Source organism: Trachypithecus francoisi, unplaced genomic scaffold, assembly GCF_009764315.1.
Source record: "Trachypithecus francoisi isolate TF-2019V2 unplaced genomic scaffold, Tfra_2.0 Lachesis_group4, whole genome shotgun sequence".
Classification (NCBI taxonomy): domain Eukaryota; kingdom Metazoa; phylum Chordata; class Mammalia; order Primates; family Cercopithecidae; genus Trachypithecus; species Trachypithecus francoisi.
Window position 1 is genome coordinate 124,846,754 of NW_022681469.1, and position 21,248 is coordinate 124,868,001.

General features: G+C 46.3%; 1 protein-coding gene across 1 annotated transcript in view; it reads left to right on the forward strand.

Annotated features, from left to right (window-relative positions):
- Nucleotides 1-21,248, forward strand: part of GALNT17 (polypeptide N-acetylgalactosaminyltransferase 17) — a 619,422-nt gene that overhangs the window by 575,898 nt on the left and 22,276 nt on the right. The window contains exon 9 of the mRNA XM_033193345.1: nucleotides 5,008-5,103. Coding sequence (XP_033049236.1) covers nucleotides 5,008-5,103 — 96 coding nt within the window. The remainder of the gene's footprint in view (nucleotides 1-5,007; nucleotides 5,104-21,248) is intronic.

Below are 21,248 nucleotides of genomic sequence, written 5' to 3' on the forward strand. Positions count from 1 at the left end.
CACAAATGCTATAGATGAACAAATACCGTTAATATATAATAAGCTTCGCAAGTTAAGTTAATTTTTTTTTTTTTTTGAGACAGTCGCCCAGGCTAGGGTGCGGTGGCGCGATCTCGACTCATCGCAACCTCCACCTCCCAGGTTTTAGCAATTCTCCTGCCTCAGCCTCCCTAGTAGCTAGGATCACAGGCACACGCCACCACGTACAGCTAATTTTTGTGTTTTTGTAGAAACGAGATTTTGCCATGTTGGCCAGGCTGGTCTTGAACTCCTGACCTCAAGTAATCCACTTGCCTCAGCCTCCCAAAGTGCTGGGATTACAGGCATTATTTTAAAATTTTAATTTAAACAACAAAAATAAAACATCCCCAAAGAAAAATAAACAAAGTACAAGGTCAGTTACACAAGAAAAAATACACATGGATGAAAAACACATGACAATTTTAAATTTATTTCATAGTCAAAGAAAATAAAAAATTAAATACGCAGAGGTTTTTTTTTTTTTTTCTATCTGCAAATGAACAAAGATTCATTTTTTGGAATATGTGTTGATACTTTATAGGCAAGGCCTTAGTAATATGAAAAAAAAATCATATCCTCTGTGATAGTGCAAATTGAAACAAGCCTTTTAAAAAGCAATTTGAGCCAAATGTATTAAAAAGCTTAATAATGACAATCATAGTTTCTTCTCCACTCTTATCCCAAGCAAATAATCTGAAATAAGGACAAAGATTTGAGAGTAAAATTGTTCAGCTCAGACATGTTATTTTTGAGGAAATTTTTTTTTGATTTCACTTGAAGATTAGTTGAATATAATGCATTCATGGTTTGAGATATTTTATAGCTGTTATAAATGGTACGTACGAAAGTTTAATGACATGAGAAAAATATTGATACCATAATGCTTAAAAGGAAAAAACTCAGGATGATAAAACTCAATTTGCTGCTATTTTAGATTGGAAGCAAGTGTGATAATAGCATTGGGAAATGCAGAAGATACTTATAATTATATTGGGTAGTAAGTAGGACTTTGGGCAGTTTTAGGGGTGGGGGTACTTTGTCATGCTTTTCCAACTTTCACTAATGTTAGGTGATACTTTCATCATTAGAAGAAAAATAGTTACTAAAAAGGAAACAATAAAAATGATGACCAGCCTGTGTCCCCCAGGCTGGGTGCAGTGGCACAATCTTGGCTCACTGTAGCCTTGAACTCCTGGACTCAAGCTATTCTTCCACCTCAGCCTTCTGAGTAGCTGAGACTACAGGTACACATCATCACACCTGGCTAAAATTTTTTTTTTTTTCTTTTTTTTGTAGAAATGAGGTCTCACTATGTTGCCAGGCTGGCCTTGAAGTGCTGGCTCAAGCGATTCCCCCACTTCGCTTCCCGAGTATCTGGGGCTATAGGCACAAACCACCTAGGCTAGAAGACTGCCAGAGATGCTGTGTACAGCTCCACAGTCTGTGCACCCCACAACTCCAGGAGCTGCCTTTGACATCAACCACAGTATAAATGATGTCCCTTGAGCCATACAGTGGGAGTGGCATTGGAGGTGACATTGTGATCAGAGTCTGATTATTTGGAAGAGAGAAGCCTTTTGGTTTTACAGACTTTCTTTTTAAAATAATAAAATCAATACATACAGTCTATTGGAAATATACAGATGAAAACTAAACTTACTCCAAATCCCAGTTCCCAGATATAATCAATGTTAACGTTTTAAGGCATCTGGTTCTATTACTCCTTCTCTACCTGCTGAGTGTCACCATTTACAGATATACATTTCAGATAGACTATAGTGTTAAATGAAAGAAACCAAATTAATCAAACACCATTTTTTAGATAGCTCTTCCTTTTTAAAAAAAAAAAAAAAAGAAAAGAGATAAGGTCTTGCTCTGTTGCCCAGGCTGGAGTACAATAGCATGATCATGACATACTATAGCCAGGAACTCCTCTGCTCAAGCAATCCTCCCACCTCAGCCTCCCTAGTAGCTGATACTACAGGTGTGAGTCACTGCTGTTGGCTCTAGACAACTTTTTTTTTTTTTTTTGAGGCACAGCCTTGCTGTGTCACCCAAGATGGAATCCAGTGGCACAGTCTCAGCTCACTGTAGCCTTAAACTCCTGGACCAAAGCCACCCTCCCACCTCAGCCTCCCAAGTAGCTGGGACTACAAGCACATGCCACCATGCCTAGCTAATTTTGTTTATTTTTTGTGAAGTTGGGGTCTCACTATGTTGCCTAGGCTTGTCTCAAACTCCTGACCTTAAGCGATTTTCCGGTCTCAGCCTCCCAAAGCACTGGGATTACAGGCGTGAGCCACCACACCCAGCCTACATATGCTTTTAATGCTTAGGGCAGGAGTCACCTCTTAGCAGTTATCTCTGAATCCTTAGAAGGGGTAAAGAAGTTCTCCTTGGCCGGTCGCAGTGGTTCACGCCTGTAATCCCAGCACTTTGGGAGGCCGAGGCAGGTGGATCACAAAGTCAGGAGATTGAGACCATCCTGGCCAATATGGTGAAACCCCGTCTCTACTAAAAATACAAAAATTAGCTGGGTGTGGTGGCACGTGCCTGTAATCCCAGCTACTCGGGAGGCTGAGGCACGAGAATCACTTGATCCCAGGAGGTGGAGGTTGCAGTGAGCCGAGATTGTGCCACTGCACTCCAGCCTGGTGACAGAGCAAGACTCCATCTAAAAAATAAAAAATAAAAAAGAAGCTCTCCTTGTTGGCCCTAGCATATTTCAGTCATTGCAGTAGACCGTGGACTACTTCAGGGCAGGGACTATGTTATTTGTGTTTTGCTCATTAAATTTAGTACAGTGTCAGGCACTTACTAGGCCTTCAATAAATATTTATTAAATTACTGAATGATAGATTTGATTGCAGAAACATTAGAACAAAGTTTAAAAGCCTGGCAGTCTCAAATCATGACGTAAAGCAAATACTCTGTTAAAACATTCATGTCCTTAACATGTAAAGAGCTCTCAGCTAGGCACCGTGGTTAACACCTGTAATCCCAGCACTTTGGGAGGCTGAGGTGGGAGGATTGCTTGAGGCCAAGAGATGGAGGCTGCAGTGAGCTATGATTGCGACCCTGCACTCCAGCCTGGAGTACAGAGCAAGACCCTGTCACTCAAAGAAAAAAAACAAGGATTTAAAAGTCTACTCGAGGTGGCTCAGGCCTGTAATCCCAGCACTTTGGGAGGCCGAGGCGGTCAGATCACAAGGTCAGGAGATCGAGACCATCCTGGCTAACATCGTGAAACCCCGTCTCTACTAAAAATACAAACAAATTAGCCGGGGTGGTGGCAGGCGCCTGTAGTCCCAGCTACTCGGGAGGCCGAGGTGGGAGAATGGCTTGAGCCCAGGAGGCGGAGCTTGCAGTGAGCCGAGATCGCGCCACTGTACTCCAGCCTGGGCGACAGGGCAAGACTCTGTCTCAAAAAAACAAAAGAAAGAAAAAAAAAATATGCTCAAGTTGTCTGAGCCTAAACACAATTTGGGTACATAAAGAACAGAATGCCGGCCAGGCGCAATGGTTCACGCCTATAATCCCAGCACTTTGGGAGGCCAAGACAGGTGGATCACCTGAGGTCAGGAGTTCAAGATCAGCTTGGCCAACGTGGTAAAACCCCGTCTCTGCTAAAAATACAAAAAATTAGCTTGGCATGGTGGCGGGCAACTGTAATCCCAGCTACTTGGGAGGCTGAAGCAGGAGAATCGTTTGAACCCAGGAGGTGGAGGTTGCAGTGAGTCGAGATTGCACCATTGCATTTCAGCCTGGGCCACAAGAGCGAAACTCTGTCTCAAAAAGAAAAGAAAAGAAACAGAATGCCTTTTCCTGTCTGTTTCAATGGGGAATATAATCTGGAGGGGAATGAATATAGATGGAGAGGACCAGCAACATTACCTTTTCCCCACCCATTGGGACCCTAGGGTGCTGGTGGGATGGATACCCGTGTAGATCACAGTGCACCCAGAGATCCAAATGAGATCAGTTCTTACACGCTCCCAAAGACCCATGCCTAGTTTCACGGGTGTTGCTTTGGGGACTTTTGTCTGTTTCCTCCGTGGGTGCGTTCCAAACACCTACAATGGTGCTTAGCACAGCATACGTATATGTTTTTGAATATATAGATACTGCTAGAGCATTTTATGATAGTAAGCTTTTAGGTTTTTTTTTCTTTTTTTTAGAAATAGATCTTGCTCTGTCACGCAGGCTGGAGTCTAGTAGTACAATCATGGCTCACTGCAGCCTGGAACTCCTGGGCTCAAACCATCCTGCCGTCTCAGCCTCCTGAGTAGCCGGGACTACAAGTGTGTGCCACCACGCCTGGTTAATTTATTTTAATGTTTTTGTAGAGATGGGGCCTCGCTATGTTGCCCGCGTTGGTCTTGAACTCCTGGGCTCAAGCGATTCTCCTACCTCAGCCTCCCGAAGTGCTGGGATTACAGGCACGAGCCACCACGTCCAGCCTAATTTGCTTTTAGGTTCTTCATGCCTTTATGCACGTAATGACCTAAAAAGCTAACCTTTGATTACCTGGTTTATTAAAACCAATCTTGGTGCTGAGGCCCACTTAGAAGCCTAACCATCTGGATAACCGGATTTTACAAGCCACTTAGAAGCCTCAGAAGCCACTGAGAAGCCTAGAAGCTACTTAGAAGCTTCAGAGCCATTTAGAAGCCTAAGATCTGGGTAACCAGTGCTCCTATATGCAGCAGTTCCCTCAGATTGCCTTTCATGTTAGGAATGGAGGTGCTGTGAGGGTAGGGGCAAGCTGCCCAGGACACAGAGACCTAGGATCCATGCCATCCACCTTAAGACTTGATTTTTCTTGCTAAGGTGATCACTGCACAGACTTGAGCCCTGGTCCTCACTTAGAGGCCTGTGTGGTCTTCCCATCATGAAGTTGGAACCAAGGCATGGTAGAACAGTGACTGGGCATCCACACCTCCACTAGCTGAGCTCTGATGGATCATGTTTTGTCTATTCTTGCAGCTTCGCAACAACAAGGCAAAAGATGTCTGCTTGGACCAGGGGCCACTGGAGAACCACACAGCAATACTGTATCCGTGCCATGGCTGGGGACCGCAGGTAGGAGCTCATCTCTGACCAGGAAGGAAGTAGTAGTATCGCCATCTCCGGCCCACAGGGCCCTTGCAGGCCTTCTGGATAAACTTTGTTGCTGTCTACCTTGGTAGTTATTTATTCTGAGATGTTAAGAAGAAGGTAGGAGTCTTTCTGGTTATTTCTCTAAAGAAACTAGGAAAAAGATTCGTAAGTGGTTGTTGCAGTGCGCGGATTTTTTTTTTTTTTTTTTGAGATGGAGTCTGACTCTGTCCTCCAAGCTGGAGTGCAGTGGTGTGATCTTGGCTCACTGCGATCTCCGCCTCCCAGGCTCATGCAATTCTCCTACCTCAGCCTCCTGAATATCTGGGATTACAGGCACATGCCACCATGTCCAGCTAATTTTTGTATTTTTAGTAGAAATGGGGGTTTCATCATTTGGCCAGGCTGGTCTCGAACTCCTGACCTCAAGAGATCTGCCCACCTCGGTCTCCCAAAATGCTGGCATTACAGGCGTGAGCCACTGCAACTGGCCGCATCAGCGCGGGTATTAACAGGATCAATGTGGAGGTTTCATAGGTGAATAAGTCACACTGTGCATATTTCAAAGGTAGATAAGTCACAGAGTCATTTGCTAACATGCAAATATATACCATTTGTGCATGTACCGTCATTATAACCAAATCTACCTGCTTACGACTTCAGAGAAACAATTAGCAAATTTCTTCACTAGAGTCTGATTGACACATCCATCCTGAAGGAGCATCATTAGTTTGGTTGTAAGTACAAGCTGGACCGTAAATGCTGGTTCAAGAGCAAACAACTGATGGGAAGGAGGAGAATGTTTGCAGATTGTCTTTAAAAAAAATATGTGTATCAAATGCATGGCTTCATTCATTCATTCACTCAAGTAATATGTCCTGATCACCTACTCTAAAATGCAGCTTTTCAGAGAACACGTGTGATAACCTGAGAAGCGCAAAGCGATTAACCAACAAGTAAAAACAGAGTCTTGATAAGCGAATTTCCTTTGATGGCTTTGTGCTAGCCAGCAGTGTGTGTGCGTATGTGCGCGTGTGTGTGTGTACACAAAGAGCTTAGCAGAAATTCTCTAGGGTTGGAAGAAAACACATCCAAAAAAATGTCACTAGTCTTGACATTCATCAGAATTTAAAACATTACATCAGCCAGTAGTAGAAAAAGGCAAGCTACCAACTAGGAAAACATTTATATTTCAATTTCAGAGGAACACTGAAGGTGGGTTGTGAGTCGGGCTCACAGATCCTCTCTCCGGGGCTCAGTTTCTTGGTCTGTAAGAGGAAGGCACTTGAGGAACTACCCTGTAAACACTCTTCATGTCTCTTGTTCTGTGAATGCCCACGTTCACGTGCAAAGTTGCCTTCATCAATTACACTCATCCCCACACATGCCCGTATCAAGGCTCACAGGTTTTCCTCTGTGTGTAGTGGTTTTGCATTCCCCCAAGGTCGCTGCTGGAAAGAGACAGTTGCATTCCCTCTGCCACGTCACTGCAGGTAGTTCTCATTGTCTGGATGGATACTCACCCTTCCTCCTAAGGTGGGTAAGCAATGCCAGACAGGGTACTGTTCATATCCTGAGCAGATCCTTGCAGCAACTCTGGGAAGTAGGCAGGCAGCATGAGGAAACTGAGGCACAGAGGGGCAAGTGCCCGTGAGCAAAGTAACCTAGAACCCAGGCCTTCCAGCACAGCCAAGCATTTTATACTACCTATTTATTTATTTGTGTATTGATCTATTTATTTTTTTAGACCGAGTCTTTCTCTGTCACCCAGGCTGGAATGCAGTGCCACGATCTCGGCTCAGTGCAAGCTCCGCCTTCTGGGTTCAAGTGATTCTCCTGCGTCAGCCTCTTGAGTAGCTGAGATTACAGGCTTGCACCACCCTGCCCCAGCTAATTTTTGTATTTTTAGTAGAGACGGGGTTTCACTACATTGGTCAGACTGGTCTTGAACTCCTGACCTCAAGTGATCCACTGCCTAGGCCTCCCAAAGTGCTGGGATTACAGGTGTGAGCTACGGCCCCAGGCCAAGCACAGCCAAGCATTTTAAAGTCAAAGATCACCTGAGGTTAGGAGTTAAAGACCAGCCTGGCCAACATGGCGAAACCCCATCTCTATTAAAAATACAAAAATTAGCCAGGCATAGTGGCGGGCGCCTGTAATCCCAGCTGCTAGAGAGGCTGAGGCAGGAGAATCACTTGAACCTTGGAGGTGGAGTTTCAGCGAGTCGAGATCGTGCCACCACACTCCAGCCTGAGCGACAGAGCAAGACTCTATCTCAAGGTAAAAAAAAAAAAGTCGAATGCGATCCATTTGAATCCAAGTTATTTATGGAGCACCATCACCATTTATAATTGGCAAAAAGTGCCTGTGGGGAGCAGGAGATTGGCTGGGAAGCCTAGACCTTCTCCTCTCCCTGAAGGTTCTCTATAGAAAAATGGGGATTCTCATGGCAAGCAATATGGGCTACAGAATCTAACGCAGGTGGCTGTGACGGCTGAGGCGGGAGGACTGCTTGAGGCCAGGAGATTGAAACCAGCCTGGGTAACATAACAAGACCCCCGCCTCTACAAAAAAATATGTAAAATGAGTTGGGTGTGGTGGCACACGACTCAGGAAGCTGAGGCGGGAGGATCACTTGAACCAAGGACTTCAAGGCTGCAGTAAGCCATGATCATGTCCCTGCACTCCTGGCTGACAGAGTGAGGCCTTGTCCTTTTTTTTTTTTTTTTTTTTTTTTTTTGAGACAGAGTCTCACTCATCACCCAGGCTGGAGTGCAGTGGCACGATCTCGGCTCACTGCAGGCTCCGCCTCCCAGGTTCACGCCATTCTCCTGCCTCAGCCTCCCAAGTAGCTGGGACGACAGGTGCCCACCACCACGCCCAGCTAATTTTTTGTATTTTTTAGTAGAGACGGGGTTTCACTGTGTTAATCAGGATGGTCTTGATCTCCTGACCTTGTGATCCGCCCGCCTCGGCTTCCCAAAGTGCTGGGATTACAGGTGTGAGCCACCGCGCCTGGCCGAGGCCTTGTCTCTTAAAAAAAGAAAAAAATAAGTGCATGTCTTCATTAATTCATTCATTCATTCACTCAACTAATATGTCTTGATTACCTACTCTAAAATGCTAGGCACCACTGTCACACAGGCAGCTGGTATGATACAGTCTTTGCCATCAAATTGTTTACCCTTGAAGGGGAGGGACTAGAAAAGAGGCGGGAAATCTACAGTAAAATAAGTGTAACCCAGAGTGCTGGGGCCTGGGAGGTAGGAGGTAGCCCAGTTTGGCTGGAACTTTGAATGCAAGAGGGAAGGGAGTGCTGAGAGAGAAGGCAGCAGAGAGGTGAAGTGCAGATGGTGAGAGACCTAAGGAGACCTGCACCAAGGTTCCAGCCTGCACGCTGCAGTAGGCAGCAGAATCGCCCCCAAGGCTGTGACAACACCAGCTCCTGGGCCCTGTCCCCAGAATTTTCGGTCAGATCTCCGGTGGGGCCTGAGAGTTTGCTTTTGTTTTCTCCTTCTTTTCTTTCTTTCTTTTTTTCCCTCCCTCTCTCCCTCCTTCCCTCCCTCCTTCCCTACCTCCTTCCCTCTCTCCCTTCCTTCCTCCCTCCCTTCTTTCCTTCCTTCCTTCCTCTCTTCCCTCCCTCCCTCCCTCCTTCCTTTCTTCCTTTCCTTTCCTTTCTTTCTCTTCCGTCCTTCCTTCCCTCCCCCACTTCCTTTCTTCTTTTCCTTTCCTTTTTTCCTTCCTTCCTTCTTTCCTTCCTTCCCTCCCTCCCTTCCTTTTTTCCTTCCTTCCTTCTTTCCTTCCTTCCTTCCCTCCCTCCCTTCCTTTTTTCCTTCCTTTTCTTCCTTCTTTTTTAAGAGATGGGGTCTTGCTGTGTTGCCCAGGCTGGAGTGCAATGGTGTGATTACAGCTCACTGCAGCCTCAACCTCCTGGGCTCAAGTGCTCCTCCTGCCTCAGCCTCCTTAGTTACTGGGACTAAAGGCAAAAATTAAAAAAAAAACATGCCACCATGTTCCACTCAATTTTCTATGTTTTTTTTTTTTTTGTAGAGATAGAGTCTTGCTATGTTGCCTGGGCTTGTCTTGGACTCCTGGCCTCAAGGGATCCTCCCACCTTGGCCTCCCAGACTGCTGGGATTACAGGCATGAGCCTCAGCACCCAGCCCCAATTTTGCATTTCCAGCTGTTTTCTAGGTGATGCTGATGCTGCTGGTTTGAGGAAATGGGACTTGATCCAGAAGATGTCAGGGAGCCACTGGAAGGCTCACCTGGGGGTAGGAGAGGTGATATGTTTAGACTGCCTACAGCAATTCCAGAGGGGACTATCTAAGAAGTTATGTCTTGGAATAGACCAAATGAAAAGCCCCAGCTAGTCTCGGGCTGAGATGACCAGGAGTTGGATATAGCGACTTGTGGTACTGAGCCTAGAGTTGAAGAAAGGGGACACAGAGGGTGGGAGACAGGGCCCAGCACACTCCCTACACCACCTTCCTAGGATAACCACAGCCTCTGCCCCAGGCAGCAAGATCCCAGAGGCTGAGTCTAGGGCAGTCCCACTCCTGGGCCCCATGGCTGTGCCAGATCACCCTTTTAGGCAATTACTCCAAGAGTGGCTGTGAAAAGAGCACTTAACTCCCAGACTTCTTTGTTTAATCTTCTGAATAAGTCACATTTGAATGGCACACTTATTAACAGTGACATAATAAAGGCCGTCCCAGTTAGATACTGGCATAATCAAAAACGGCTCTGAGGACATCCACTCCTCCTGCTAATGTGGAACAAAGTAAAGATGGTTTGATCCCAGAGCTTCCCCATGTGGCTCTAAGCAGTTGCATTTGGGTTTGGGTGTTTCAGGAGAAGGTTTTGTTTTTGCTTTTTTTGTTTGTTTGTTTTGGTTTGGTTTTTTCAGACTGAGTCTCGCTCTGTCACCCAGGCTGGAGTGCAATGGCGCGATCTCGGGTCACTGCAACCTCTGCCTCCTGGGTTCAAGTGATTCTCCTGCCTCAGCCTTATGAGTAGTTGGGATTACAGGCACCCACCACCACACCTGGCTAATTTTTGTATTTTTAGTAGAGACAGGGTTTCACCACATTGGTCAGGCTGGTCTCAAACTGCTGACCTCAGGTGATCCACCCACCTCGGCCTCCCAAAGTGCTGGGATTACAGGCATGAGCCACTGCGCCTGGCCTCAGGGGAAGGTTTTTAAAGCCACTCAGGAAGCACTTGCGTGAACCTGAGGGCTGGGATGTTAAGGCGGCAATGTCTGTCTTCTGTGGCCCCCCACCCTCCCCATCTGTCTACCCCAGCATCTTTAACACTCTTGTGATGCCTGTCATGTGCATCCATGTGAAGAGACCACCAAACAGGCTTTGTGTGAGCAACATGGCTGTTTATTTCACCTGGGTGCAGGTGGGCTGAGTCCGAAAAGAGTCAGCGAAGGGAGACAAGGGTGGGGCCGTTTTATAGGGTTTGGGTAGGTAAAGAAAAATTACAGTCAAAGGGGGGTTGTTCTCTGGCGGACAGGAGTGGGGGTCAAAAGATGCTCAGTTAGGGAGCTTTTTGAGCCAGAATGAGCCAGGAAAAGGAATTTCACAAGATGATGTCATCGCTTAAGGCAAGGACCAGCCATTTTCACTTCTTTTGTGGTGGAATGTCATCAGTTAAGGCGGGGCAGGGCATTTGCACTTCTTTTGTGATTCTTCAGTTACTTCAGGCCATCTGGGCGTATAGGTGCAAGTCTCAGGGGACGCAGTGGCTTGTCTTGGGCTCTGAGGCCTGACAATGCCCTCACCTCCAGACTTAGTCTGGGGCAGACTGCTATAAACTTGACCTTCCTTACCTTTCTGTCTGGAGCCTTTTTTCCTCTATAGTCCCTCCCTCAAGCTTCTGCCCAGTGGGACCGTGATAGACCAGCAGGAATGCCTGGATGGCATAATTTCAGGACAACATGGTCGGAACTTTTTTTTCTTTTCTTTTCTTTTCTTTCCTTTTTTTATAGACAAGGTCTCGCTATGTCGCCCAAACTGGGGGTCCAGTGGCACAATCATAGCTCGCTGCAGCCTTGACCTCCTGGGCTCAAGAAATCCTCCCATCTAGGCCTCTCAAGTAGCTGGGATTACAGGCATGCATCACCATGCCCAGCTAATTTTTTTAAAAAGTTTTTTGTAGAAATAGCGGTCTCCTTATGCTGCCCAGGCTGGTCTGGAACTCCTGATCTGAAGCAGTTCTCTCGCCTCTGCCTCCCAAAGTGCTGAGGCGACAGGTGTGAGCCCCTGTGCTTGAGCCTGTGGTTAAAATTTAATGAGGGCTTTCCCTCTGAAGGTGACCACTTCCTGACTCCCTCCCCAGGCAGGAGGCAGACATCAAGTCTCCTTTCCCACTGGGAGCTTAGTGGCACTCCCAGCACAGTGTGGTACCTTTGTTAGGAAATGGCTGGGTTTCATCTTTCCCAGCTCCACCTGCGTGCGGAACTTTTCCAAGTGAAAGCTCCTGCCACAGAGCTGATTAGATTGACTTGATTTAGAACGGCAAACCGAATTAGGCTGCTCATGGCTCCCCCTGGCTCTGGGATGGACACTTGTTAAGTGGGCCCTGGTTGCTTTCCGTCAGCTGCTTTTTAAAAAGTCAATCTGATGTTGCTTTCTGTTCAGCCATGTGTCCTGAATTAGAGAACACTTGGCATGGCTCTCCAGCTGCCAGGCTGCCCCTCTACTCACTCATCAAAGCTCCCCTGCTTCCCAAACCCACTCCTTCTGTGCAAGGAGTCCTGTCACCCAACCGGAATCCTTCTAAACTGCTTCTCAAAGTGCCATGGTGCAAACAGCAGCAGAATCAGAGCTCCTATAACCAGGCGGCTCCCAGCAGAAGGAATTGGTGTTCCACGGACATTGCTAGCTTAATTAATGGACTCTATGTTGTAATTTATTATCAAACAGCAATTAAACAGAGATAAAATAGGCACTGAGGAGGGTAATTTCCTGTCTTGCAACATGTGTTTGTCAACAAGATGTAAACGGTTCCCAGCCACTCGGAGAGCCTTGCTTGCTCGGAAATGTCTGTCGCCTCAGTTTTGGCTGGTTACTAATTAGAATTAGACAAACATCCGCTTCTTTTTGGAAGCCTGAGTTTTATTTAAAAATAGAATGTCAAGGCCGGGCGCATTGGCTCACGCCTGTAATCCCAGCACTTTGGGAGGCCGAGGCGGGTGGATCACTTCCGGTCAGGAGTTCGAGACCAGCCTGGCCAACATGGTGAAACCTCGTCTCTACTAAAAATACAAAAATTAGCTGGGCCTGGTGGCGAGCACCTGTAATCCCAGCGACTCCGGGAGGCTGAGGCAGGAGAATCGCTTGAACTCAGGAGGCAGAGGTTGCAGCGAGCCAACACCATGCCACTGCACTCCAGCCTGGGCAACAGAGCAAGACCCAGTCTCAAAAAAAAAAAAAAAAAAAGAAAGAAAAGGTCAAGGATGCAGTAGCAGCCTTAGTGTTGGCTTAAACCCATTTGGAGTGGAAGTTCTTGCCTAAGGAGGCCCACAGAACAACCAGTTCTACCAGGCTGTTGCCCTCCTGCGCCCAGGCCCAGGGTGGGTCCCCAAGCTGGAGCAGCCACAATGAAACCAGGACACTTTGGCTGCCTTGCACAGATAGCACCCTCCCCTGCCGGGCCCTTCTTGCTGCACCTGTCCAGACCACAACCTTCTCCAGACTTCAACCTTCTCCTGCCATAGCTTCTGATTTCTCCAGAAAGGCAAAGGTGCTATCAGGAAGAAAGAGGGGGCTGGGGGGGCAGCACTGTGGCATCTTTCTTAGCCTGTAACTCCCCCAGTGGCTCTGCATCTGCACTCTCGGGTCCCTGCAGCTGACCGGCAGCCCAGAGTTTGACAGTGCAGCATACAATGGACTCTGGCCCCAGAACCGTGTGTTCCAGCCCCTGCCTAGGGACAGCTCTAAACACTCTGGCCAGGGCTGGGCTGAGATAAAGAACAAAAATGCTGGCAATAAGACCCATATCTGTTTTTGGTGACATATTTAATCCTTCCAACTACTCTGTCTGGTAAACAGTAACCTCCTCCCATCCCCCTGACTTTTTTTATTTGAGATAGGGTCTTGTTCTGTCACCCAGGCTGGAGTACAGTGATGCAATCATAGCTCACTGCAGCCTCAAACTCCTGGGTTCAAGCAATCCTCCTGCTTCAGCTCCCAGAGTAACTGGGACTGCTGGTATGAACCACCACGCCCAGCTAATTTTTCCATTTTTTTGTAGAGATGGGGTCTCACTCTGTTGCCCAAGCTGGTCTTGAACTCCCGACCTCAAGCTATCCTCCCACCTTGGCCTCCCAGAGTGCTAGGATTATGGATGTGAGCCACCTTGCCTTGCTGGCACCACCTGCTTTTTTTTTTTTTTTTATTAATGAGAACATGGAGATTCAGATAGGGCAATGCCAGTTGTCAAACGAATGTCCCATACCTCTTGGTCTTGGGTGCTCTGCTCTGCATCCGGTGAATTCTGGAGAGCACCTCATATCCTTGAGCCCTTCAGTGTTCTCCAGACCACAGCAAAGCACAGTGGAAAGACTCATAGCAAGCAGAGAGGAATGGAACGTGAAAGCCCAGGTGCAGAGGCTGGAATCACGAGGCCCATTTCAGGAAAGAATCACACAGTTGGCAGAAGCAGGTGGTTCAGGGCGGCCCAAAAGGGACAGAGTGTGGAGATCCTCCAGTGCTGGGATCAAGGGCTGGGCCTTCCACTCAGCATCTCACGTGTGGTCCACTGACCCAGTGAACCCTCTGGGGGCTTATTGTAACTGCCTTTCCAGAGTCCAACCCCAGACCTAGTGGAGGTGGGGCCTGGGATTCCACATGGTAACAGGCATTGGCGGATGCTTTTCTTTTTCAATCTACAACTATTTATCGAGCATCTATTTTGAGGACCTGTGTGGGAGTTCTAGCAAGGCAGCGCAGATACTCGTATACCCTTGACCAAAGACTGGTCTTCTTCTATTGGGGATGGTCATCCTCTTCGACCAAGCATGCAGTTTCAGGAGGGATGCACATGGAGGGGTGAGGGAGGAAAGGGACACCCGCCTAGCCAGCCAAATCAGCTGAATTAACCCTGGCGATCAACAGGGTGACAGATGTTGCAGCCAGATCACCCTCACATCCAACCAAGCATGTATTTTGGATAAGGCTCTGTGTTAGGTCATGTGGGTGGTGATCATATGTTCCTGTCTGCCCAGGACAGGCCCTGTTTAGGCCTAGTGTCCCAGCTAAATTATTTTTTTTTAATTTATAATGCTATCTTAGTTTTCATATAGTTAAGTTTCTTGGGTTTTTTGTTTTTTCATTTTTAAGGCAATATTTACTCTTTTTTTTTTTTTTTTTTTTTTGAGACAGAGTCTCACTCTGTCATCCAGGCTGCAGTGCAGTGGCACGATCTTGGCTCACTGCAACCTCTGCCTCCTGCGTTCAAGCGATTCTCCTGCCTCAGCCTCCTGAATAGCTGGGACTACAGGCACCTGCCACCACACCTGGCTAATTTTTATATTTTTAGTAGTGATAGGGTTTCACTACATTAGCCAGGCTGGTCTTGAACTCCTGACCTCAGGTGACCCGCCCGCCTCGGCCTCCCAAAGTTCTGGGATTACAGGCGTGAGCCATCGTGCCCGGCCTGTTTATGCTTTATAATGTATAATTTGCAGGTTTTGGCAGGCACATATGATCAAGTAATCACACCATAATCAAGATATAGAGCAATTCAATATTCCCCTGAACCTCTGTGTAGTTCACTCCTCCCTCTGCCCACATAGACTTTTTTGAAAGATTTATTTTGTTTAGAGACAGCATCTGACTACCTCACTCTGTCACCCAGGCTGGAGCACAGTGGTGCCATCAGAGCTCACTGTGGCCTTGAACTCCTGGACGCAAGCAATCCTGCTGCCTTAGCCTCCTGAGTAGCTGGGACTACAGTCACATACCACCATGCGAGGCTTTTTTTTTTTTTTTTTTTTTAATTTTTGTAGAGATGGGTATCTCACTGTGTTGTCCAGGCTGGTCCCAAACTCCTGGGCTCAAGTGATCCACCCATCTATGCCTCCCAAAGTGCTGGGATTATAGGTGTAAGCCAATGGACCCAGCTTTCCACGTACTTTTATACAAATCACAATCACTTTTGAGGACCGTAGTTGAGGGCATGTTCATAGAAGTTGCCTGTGCACCTGCACATGTTCAAACCTAACACGTTCCTGCAAATTCTGATGCGGCTTTGTCCCCGAGTTGAGACTCACTGCCCCTCTACAGCCCGTACCGTGGGCAAGGTATGACTAGCAGGGTTTGCAAGAAATGGCCCTGGAGATTTCAGCAGGCACTCTTTGAAACAACTATGGCTGTAATGAGATGTTCATAAGGCGAGGTGTGCACTGTGGGAAGGAACTGAGGGTGGCAGCCCCTGTTGGAACGTGTGAAGCTCTGTTCCCAGGACCTTTCTGATTCAGTGGGCTCAGGGAAGGGTATTAGCGACCTCTCCTCTGTGTGTCCTCCCTGTCAATACATTTTCCTCCTCCTCTCCGTCCTTTTCCAAGAGACTCACATTTCTCCTCTCAGTTAATTCATCACCAAAATGACAGATGAGATTCTTTTATCCCATAATTAAATTCAATCTGATCTTGGACTCATTCTCTGATGGCTCCATCTTTTAAGCGATACATCATCCAAACACCTTGTCATTATGATGCATTGAGCCAATAAGGCACCCGTGCCCTGCTGGCGTGACGGGACTCCAGCGAGCTATTAGCATGTAGGAGGCACCCCGGTCGTCGCCGGAAAACGCAGAAGTGAATGACACCCAGCAGCCTCTTGGCTTCCAGATGCTATCATGTAAGTGTCGGAGCTCAGGCAACGCAGCCTTTGAGAGCACATTGAAGTTTAGCCCAAGAAAAGATGACTTTGGTGCAGAAAACAGGCCTGAGATTCTGGGAATATGCCTCTCCCATTTGATAAGAAGCAAACTCAGTCATCCCTTTCCATCCACGAGAACCCAATACCTAGAAATCACCATGGGGGTCAGATCAGGGGATCTGTAGACCTTGTGGAAAACAGAGTTGGGGGACTGAAGGCAGATACTTTGTTTTTTAATTAATTAATTATATATTTCATGACAGGGTCTTGCTCTGTCACCCAGGCTGGAGTGTGGTGGTGCAGTCATAGCTCACTGCAACCTCAGTCTCCCAGACTACAGATGCACGCCACCATGCCTAGCTAATTTTTTTGTATTATTTGTACAGACGGGGTCTTGCTATGTTGCCCAGGCTGGTCTCGAACTCCTAGGCTCAAGAGATTCTCCTGCCTCAGCCTCCCCAAGTGCTGGGAGTATAGGTGTGAGCCACCACACCTTACCCAGATTCTTTTGATGCTGAGAAAACCTGCTGCACACACAAATGGGAGATGAGACAGAAAATAGGAGAGGAAATGCTGATGGTGTTCTGTGTATCTGAAATTCAACACCACAGAGGTTCTGAACCACTTATTTTCATTTTCCGTTTTCAATCTCTTATGCCATATTTTTTAAAATCCCTCCTTTTGCATTCTAATGCAACACTTACAAATTTGTCCTACCTCGTTGCATGCAGATAGTGAATATTAACAGCCTTTTTTGTTATTGTTGTTGCTCTTCTGACTCATCTTCTCTCAAAATATTCAAAATGTTTCTGATTTTATTACTTCGGGTTGTGAGTTCCCGCCTCCCGGACCCTGCCTCCATCAGCCTGTGTGGTGTACCCTGGCAGCCACCCTCTTTGCAGACCTCCACGCAATGCAGTTTTATATGCTTTCTGCTTGCTGAGATTTTCCCGAGGCTTTGGGGGACCCAAGCCTCTTTCTCTGCCATCTGCTTTGCCTCTCTTTTCTGTTTCCAACCCCCAATTCTGTTTTTCTGATTATCCCTGAGAAGTGGTCCACGTACAGAAAACAGGAAGGCTTGAGTTCCTAAATATTTCCTGCTGATGTATCACCTAAGTTTATGAAATATTCTAAATATTCTGTTGTGTCATTTCAATAATATTCACAACATCTTCATCAGGAGTAGATTCTGTCTCAAGAGATCACTGTCTTTGCTTATCCATTAAGAAACAACTCTGGCTGGGCGCAGTGGCTCACGCCTGCAATCCCAGCACTTTGGGAGGCAGAGGCGGGCAGACCAAGAGGTCAGGAGATCGAGACCACGGTGAAACCCCGTCTCTACTAAAAATACAAAAACTTAGCCGGGCACGGTGGTGGACGCCTGTAGTCCCAGCTACTTGGGAGGCTGAGGCAGGAGAATGGCGTGAACCTGGGAGGCGGAGGTTGCAGTGAGGAGCGATCTCATCACTGCACTCCAGCCTGGGTGACAGAGCAAGACTCTGTCTCAAAAAAAAAACAAAAAAAACAAAAAAAAGAAACAACTTTATATCTGGTCCTGTTTCATCATAAGATTGCAGCGATTCCAGCCCGTCAGTGTGCAGAAGTAAAGTCACATGTACAGGCACACCTCTTTTCATTGCGTTTCACTTTATGATACTTTGTAGATATTGCGTGTTTTCACAGATTGAAAGGTTGTGGCAACGTGACATCGAGCAAGTCTATGGGTGCTGTTTTTCCAACAGCACCTGCTCACTCCAGTCGCTGTGTCACATTTTGGTAATTGTTGCAATTTTTCAAGCTTTTTCATTGGTATTATATCTATTATGGTGGTTTGTGATCAGTATCTTTGATGTTACTATTGTAATTATTTGGGACACTATGAGCTGCACCCATACAGGACCGCAAACGTAAACCATAAATGTGTGTGTTTGACGGCTCCACTGTCGAGCCATTCTCCTATCTCTCTCCCTCTTCTCGAGCCTCTCTATTCCCTGAGACACAGCAATGTTGAAATTTGACCAATTAACAGCCCTATAATGGCCTCTACGTGTTCAAGGGAAAGGGAGTGTTGCACTCTCACTTGAAGTCAAAAGCTAAAAATGGTGAAGATTAGGGAGGAGGCCGGACGCAGTGGCTCACGCCTGCAATCCCAGAACTTTGGGAGGCCGATGCGGGTGGATCACGAGGTCAGGAGATCAAGACCATCCATGCTAACATGGTGAAACCCCATCTCTACTAAAAATACAAAAAAAAAAAAAAAAAAAGATTAGGGAGGAAGACATGTCACAAGCCAAATAAGGCTGAAAGCTAGGCCTCTTGTGCCAAATAATTTGCCAAGTTACGAATGCAAAGGAAAAGTTATTGAAGAAAATTAAACATGCTACTCCAGTGAACACACGAATGATAAGAAAGCAAAACAGCCTCATTGTTCACAGGGAGTCATTTTAGTGGTATGGTTAGACCATACCCAGTCACAACATTCCCTTAAGCCAAAAGCCTAATCCAGAACAAGGGCCTAGCTCTCTTCAATTCTATGAATGCTGAAAGAGGTTGAGGAAGCTGCAGAAGAAAAGTTTGAAGGTAGCAGAGGTTGGCTTATGAGGCTTAAGAAGCAGTCTCTGAACATAAAGGTGCAAGGCGAAGCGGCGAGTGCTGATGGAGAAACTGCAGCAAGTTCTCCGGAAGATCTAGCTAAGATCATTGCTGAAGGTGTCTACATTCAACAACAGATTTTCAACATAGACAGAACAGCCTTCTATTGGAAGAAGGTACCATCTAGGACTTTCCCACCTAGAGAGGAGATAGTCCACACCTCACTTTAAAGCCTCAAAGGACAGCCTGACTCTCTTGTGAAAGGCGAATGCAGCTGGTGACTGTAAGTTGAAGCCAAAACTCATTTACCATTTTGAAGATCCTAGGGCCCTTAAGAATGTTGCTGAATCTACTCTGCCTGTGTCCTGGAAATGGAACAACAAAGCTTGGATATCAGTGTATCTGTTTACAGCATGGTTTACTGAATATCTTTTTTTTTTCTTTTCTTTTCTTTTTTTTTTTTTTGAGATGGAATCTCGCTCTGTTGCCAGGCTGGAGTGCAGTGGTGCAATCTCGGCTCACTGCAACCTCCGCCTCCCGGGTTCAAGCGATTCTCCTGCCTCAGCCTCCTGAGTAGCTGGGATTACAGGTGCGTGCCACCATGCCCAGCTAATTTTTGTATTTTTAGTAGAGATGGGGTTTCACCATGTTGGCCAGGATGGTCTCGATCTCTTGACCTCATGATCTGCCCTCCTTGGCCTCCCAAAGTGTTGGGATTACAGGCGTGAGCCACCGCACCTGGCCGGCTTACTGATTATCTTAAACCCACTGTCCGGACCCACTTCTAAGGAAAAAAAAAATGATTCCTTTCACGTATCACTGCTCATTGATAATGGTCACCCAAGAGCTCTGATGGATATGTACTAAGAGATGAATGTTGTTCTCATGCCTGATAACACAACATCCATTCTGCAGCCCATGGATCAAGGAGCAATTTTGACCTTCAAGTCGTATTTAAGAAATTCATTTTGTAAGGCTGTCGCTGCCATGGATAGTGATTCTTCTGATGGGTCTGGGCAAAGTCCATGGAAAGCTTTTTGGGAAGAATTTACCATTTTAGATACCAGTCAGCGTGTTTGTGATTCGTGGAAGGCCAAAATAGCAACATGAACAGGAGTGTGGGAGAAGTGGACTCCAGCCCTCACGGATGACTTTGAGGGTTTCAAGGCTTCAGTGGAGGAAGGAACTGCAGATGTGGTGGAAACAGTAAGAGAACTAGAACTGAAATGGAGCCTGTAGAGGGGACTGGTTGCTACAATTTCATGATCAAACATGAACAGAAAAATAGTTGTTTCTTAACGGATAAGCAAAGACAGTGGTCTCTTGAGATGTAATCTACTGATGAGGATGTTGTGAGTATTGTTGAAATGACACAACAGAATATTTAGACTATCCCATAAACTTAGGTGATATATCAGCAGCAGGGTTTGAGAGGATTGGTTCCAATTTTGAAAGAAATGCTACTGTGGATAAAACGCTATTAACCAGCATTGGATGCTACAGCGAGAGATTTCATGGAAGGGAAGGGAGAGAGTCAATTAATGCAGCAAATTTTGTTATTCTCTTATTTTAAGAAATTGCCGCAGCCACCCCAACATTCAGCAGCCACCACCCTGCCACCCTGATCAGTCAGCAGCCATCAACACCAAGCCATGACCCTCCATTAGCAAAAAGATTACAGCTTACTGAAGGCTCAGATGATCCCTAGTATTTTTAGCCACGAAGTATTTTTAAATTAAGCTATGCACATTTTTAAAAGGCATGCTACTGCACACTTAATAGTCTACAGTATAGTGTAAACATAACTTTTTATGCACTGGGAAACCAATATATTTGTGTGACTTGCTTTTTTGTTGCAATATTCACTATATTGCAGTGGTCTGCAACTGAACCTGCAATATCTCAAGATATGCCTGTATTTGATTTTGCCTAAGGAAGACTCAGGGTTAAGGAGGAATTACTGTACTATTTCTTTCCTGCCAGAATGGATTGATGAGCTATTCTTTCCAGGAAATCACAACGACAGACATAAATTGTTTTCCAGTAGAGATTGTGAATTGAGAGTTTTGTGTCTTCTTAGAAGTTTAGCTGACTTTTCTCCAGGCACAAAAAGTCATTCAGGCAGGTTTTGTGTTCATGTTAGGCTTGGAATAAGGAACTCAGATTGAACAATAGAGTGGCAGCCATGTCACCAGCTGAACCTTTTTCCGTTGCCCAGGGATATTAAATTCCACAGCCAAATAAGTGACAGTCACTTCTGCTCCTCTTTTTTTTTATTTTCTTCCTTCTCTTTCTTCTCTTCTTTCTTTCTTTCCTTTTCTTTCTTTCTTTCCTTCTTTCCTTTCCTTCTTTCCTTCCTTCTTTCCTTTCCTTCTTTCCTTCTTTCTTCCTTCCTTCCTTCTTTCCTTCCTTCCTTCCTTCCTTCCTTCTTTCTTTCTCTCTCTCTCTCTCTTTCTTTCTTTCTAAAACAGAATCTCTCTGTGTCACCCAGGCTCACAATCAGAGCTCACTGTAGCCTCAACCTCCTGGGTTCAAACAATCCCCCCACCTCTGCCTCCCAAGTAGCTGGGCCACAGCCACACACCACCATGCTTGGCTGATTTTTAACTTTTTTATAAAGATGGGGTCTCGCTGTGTTGCCTC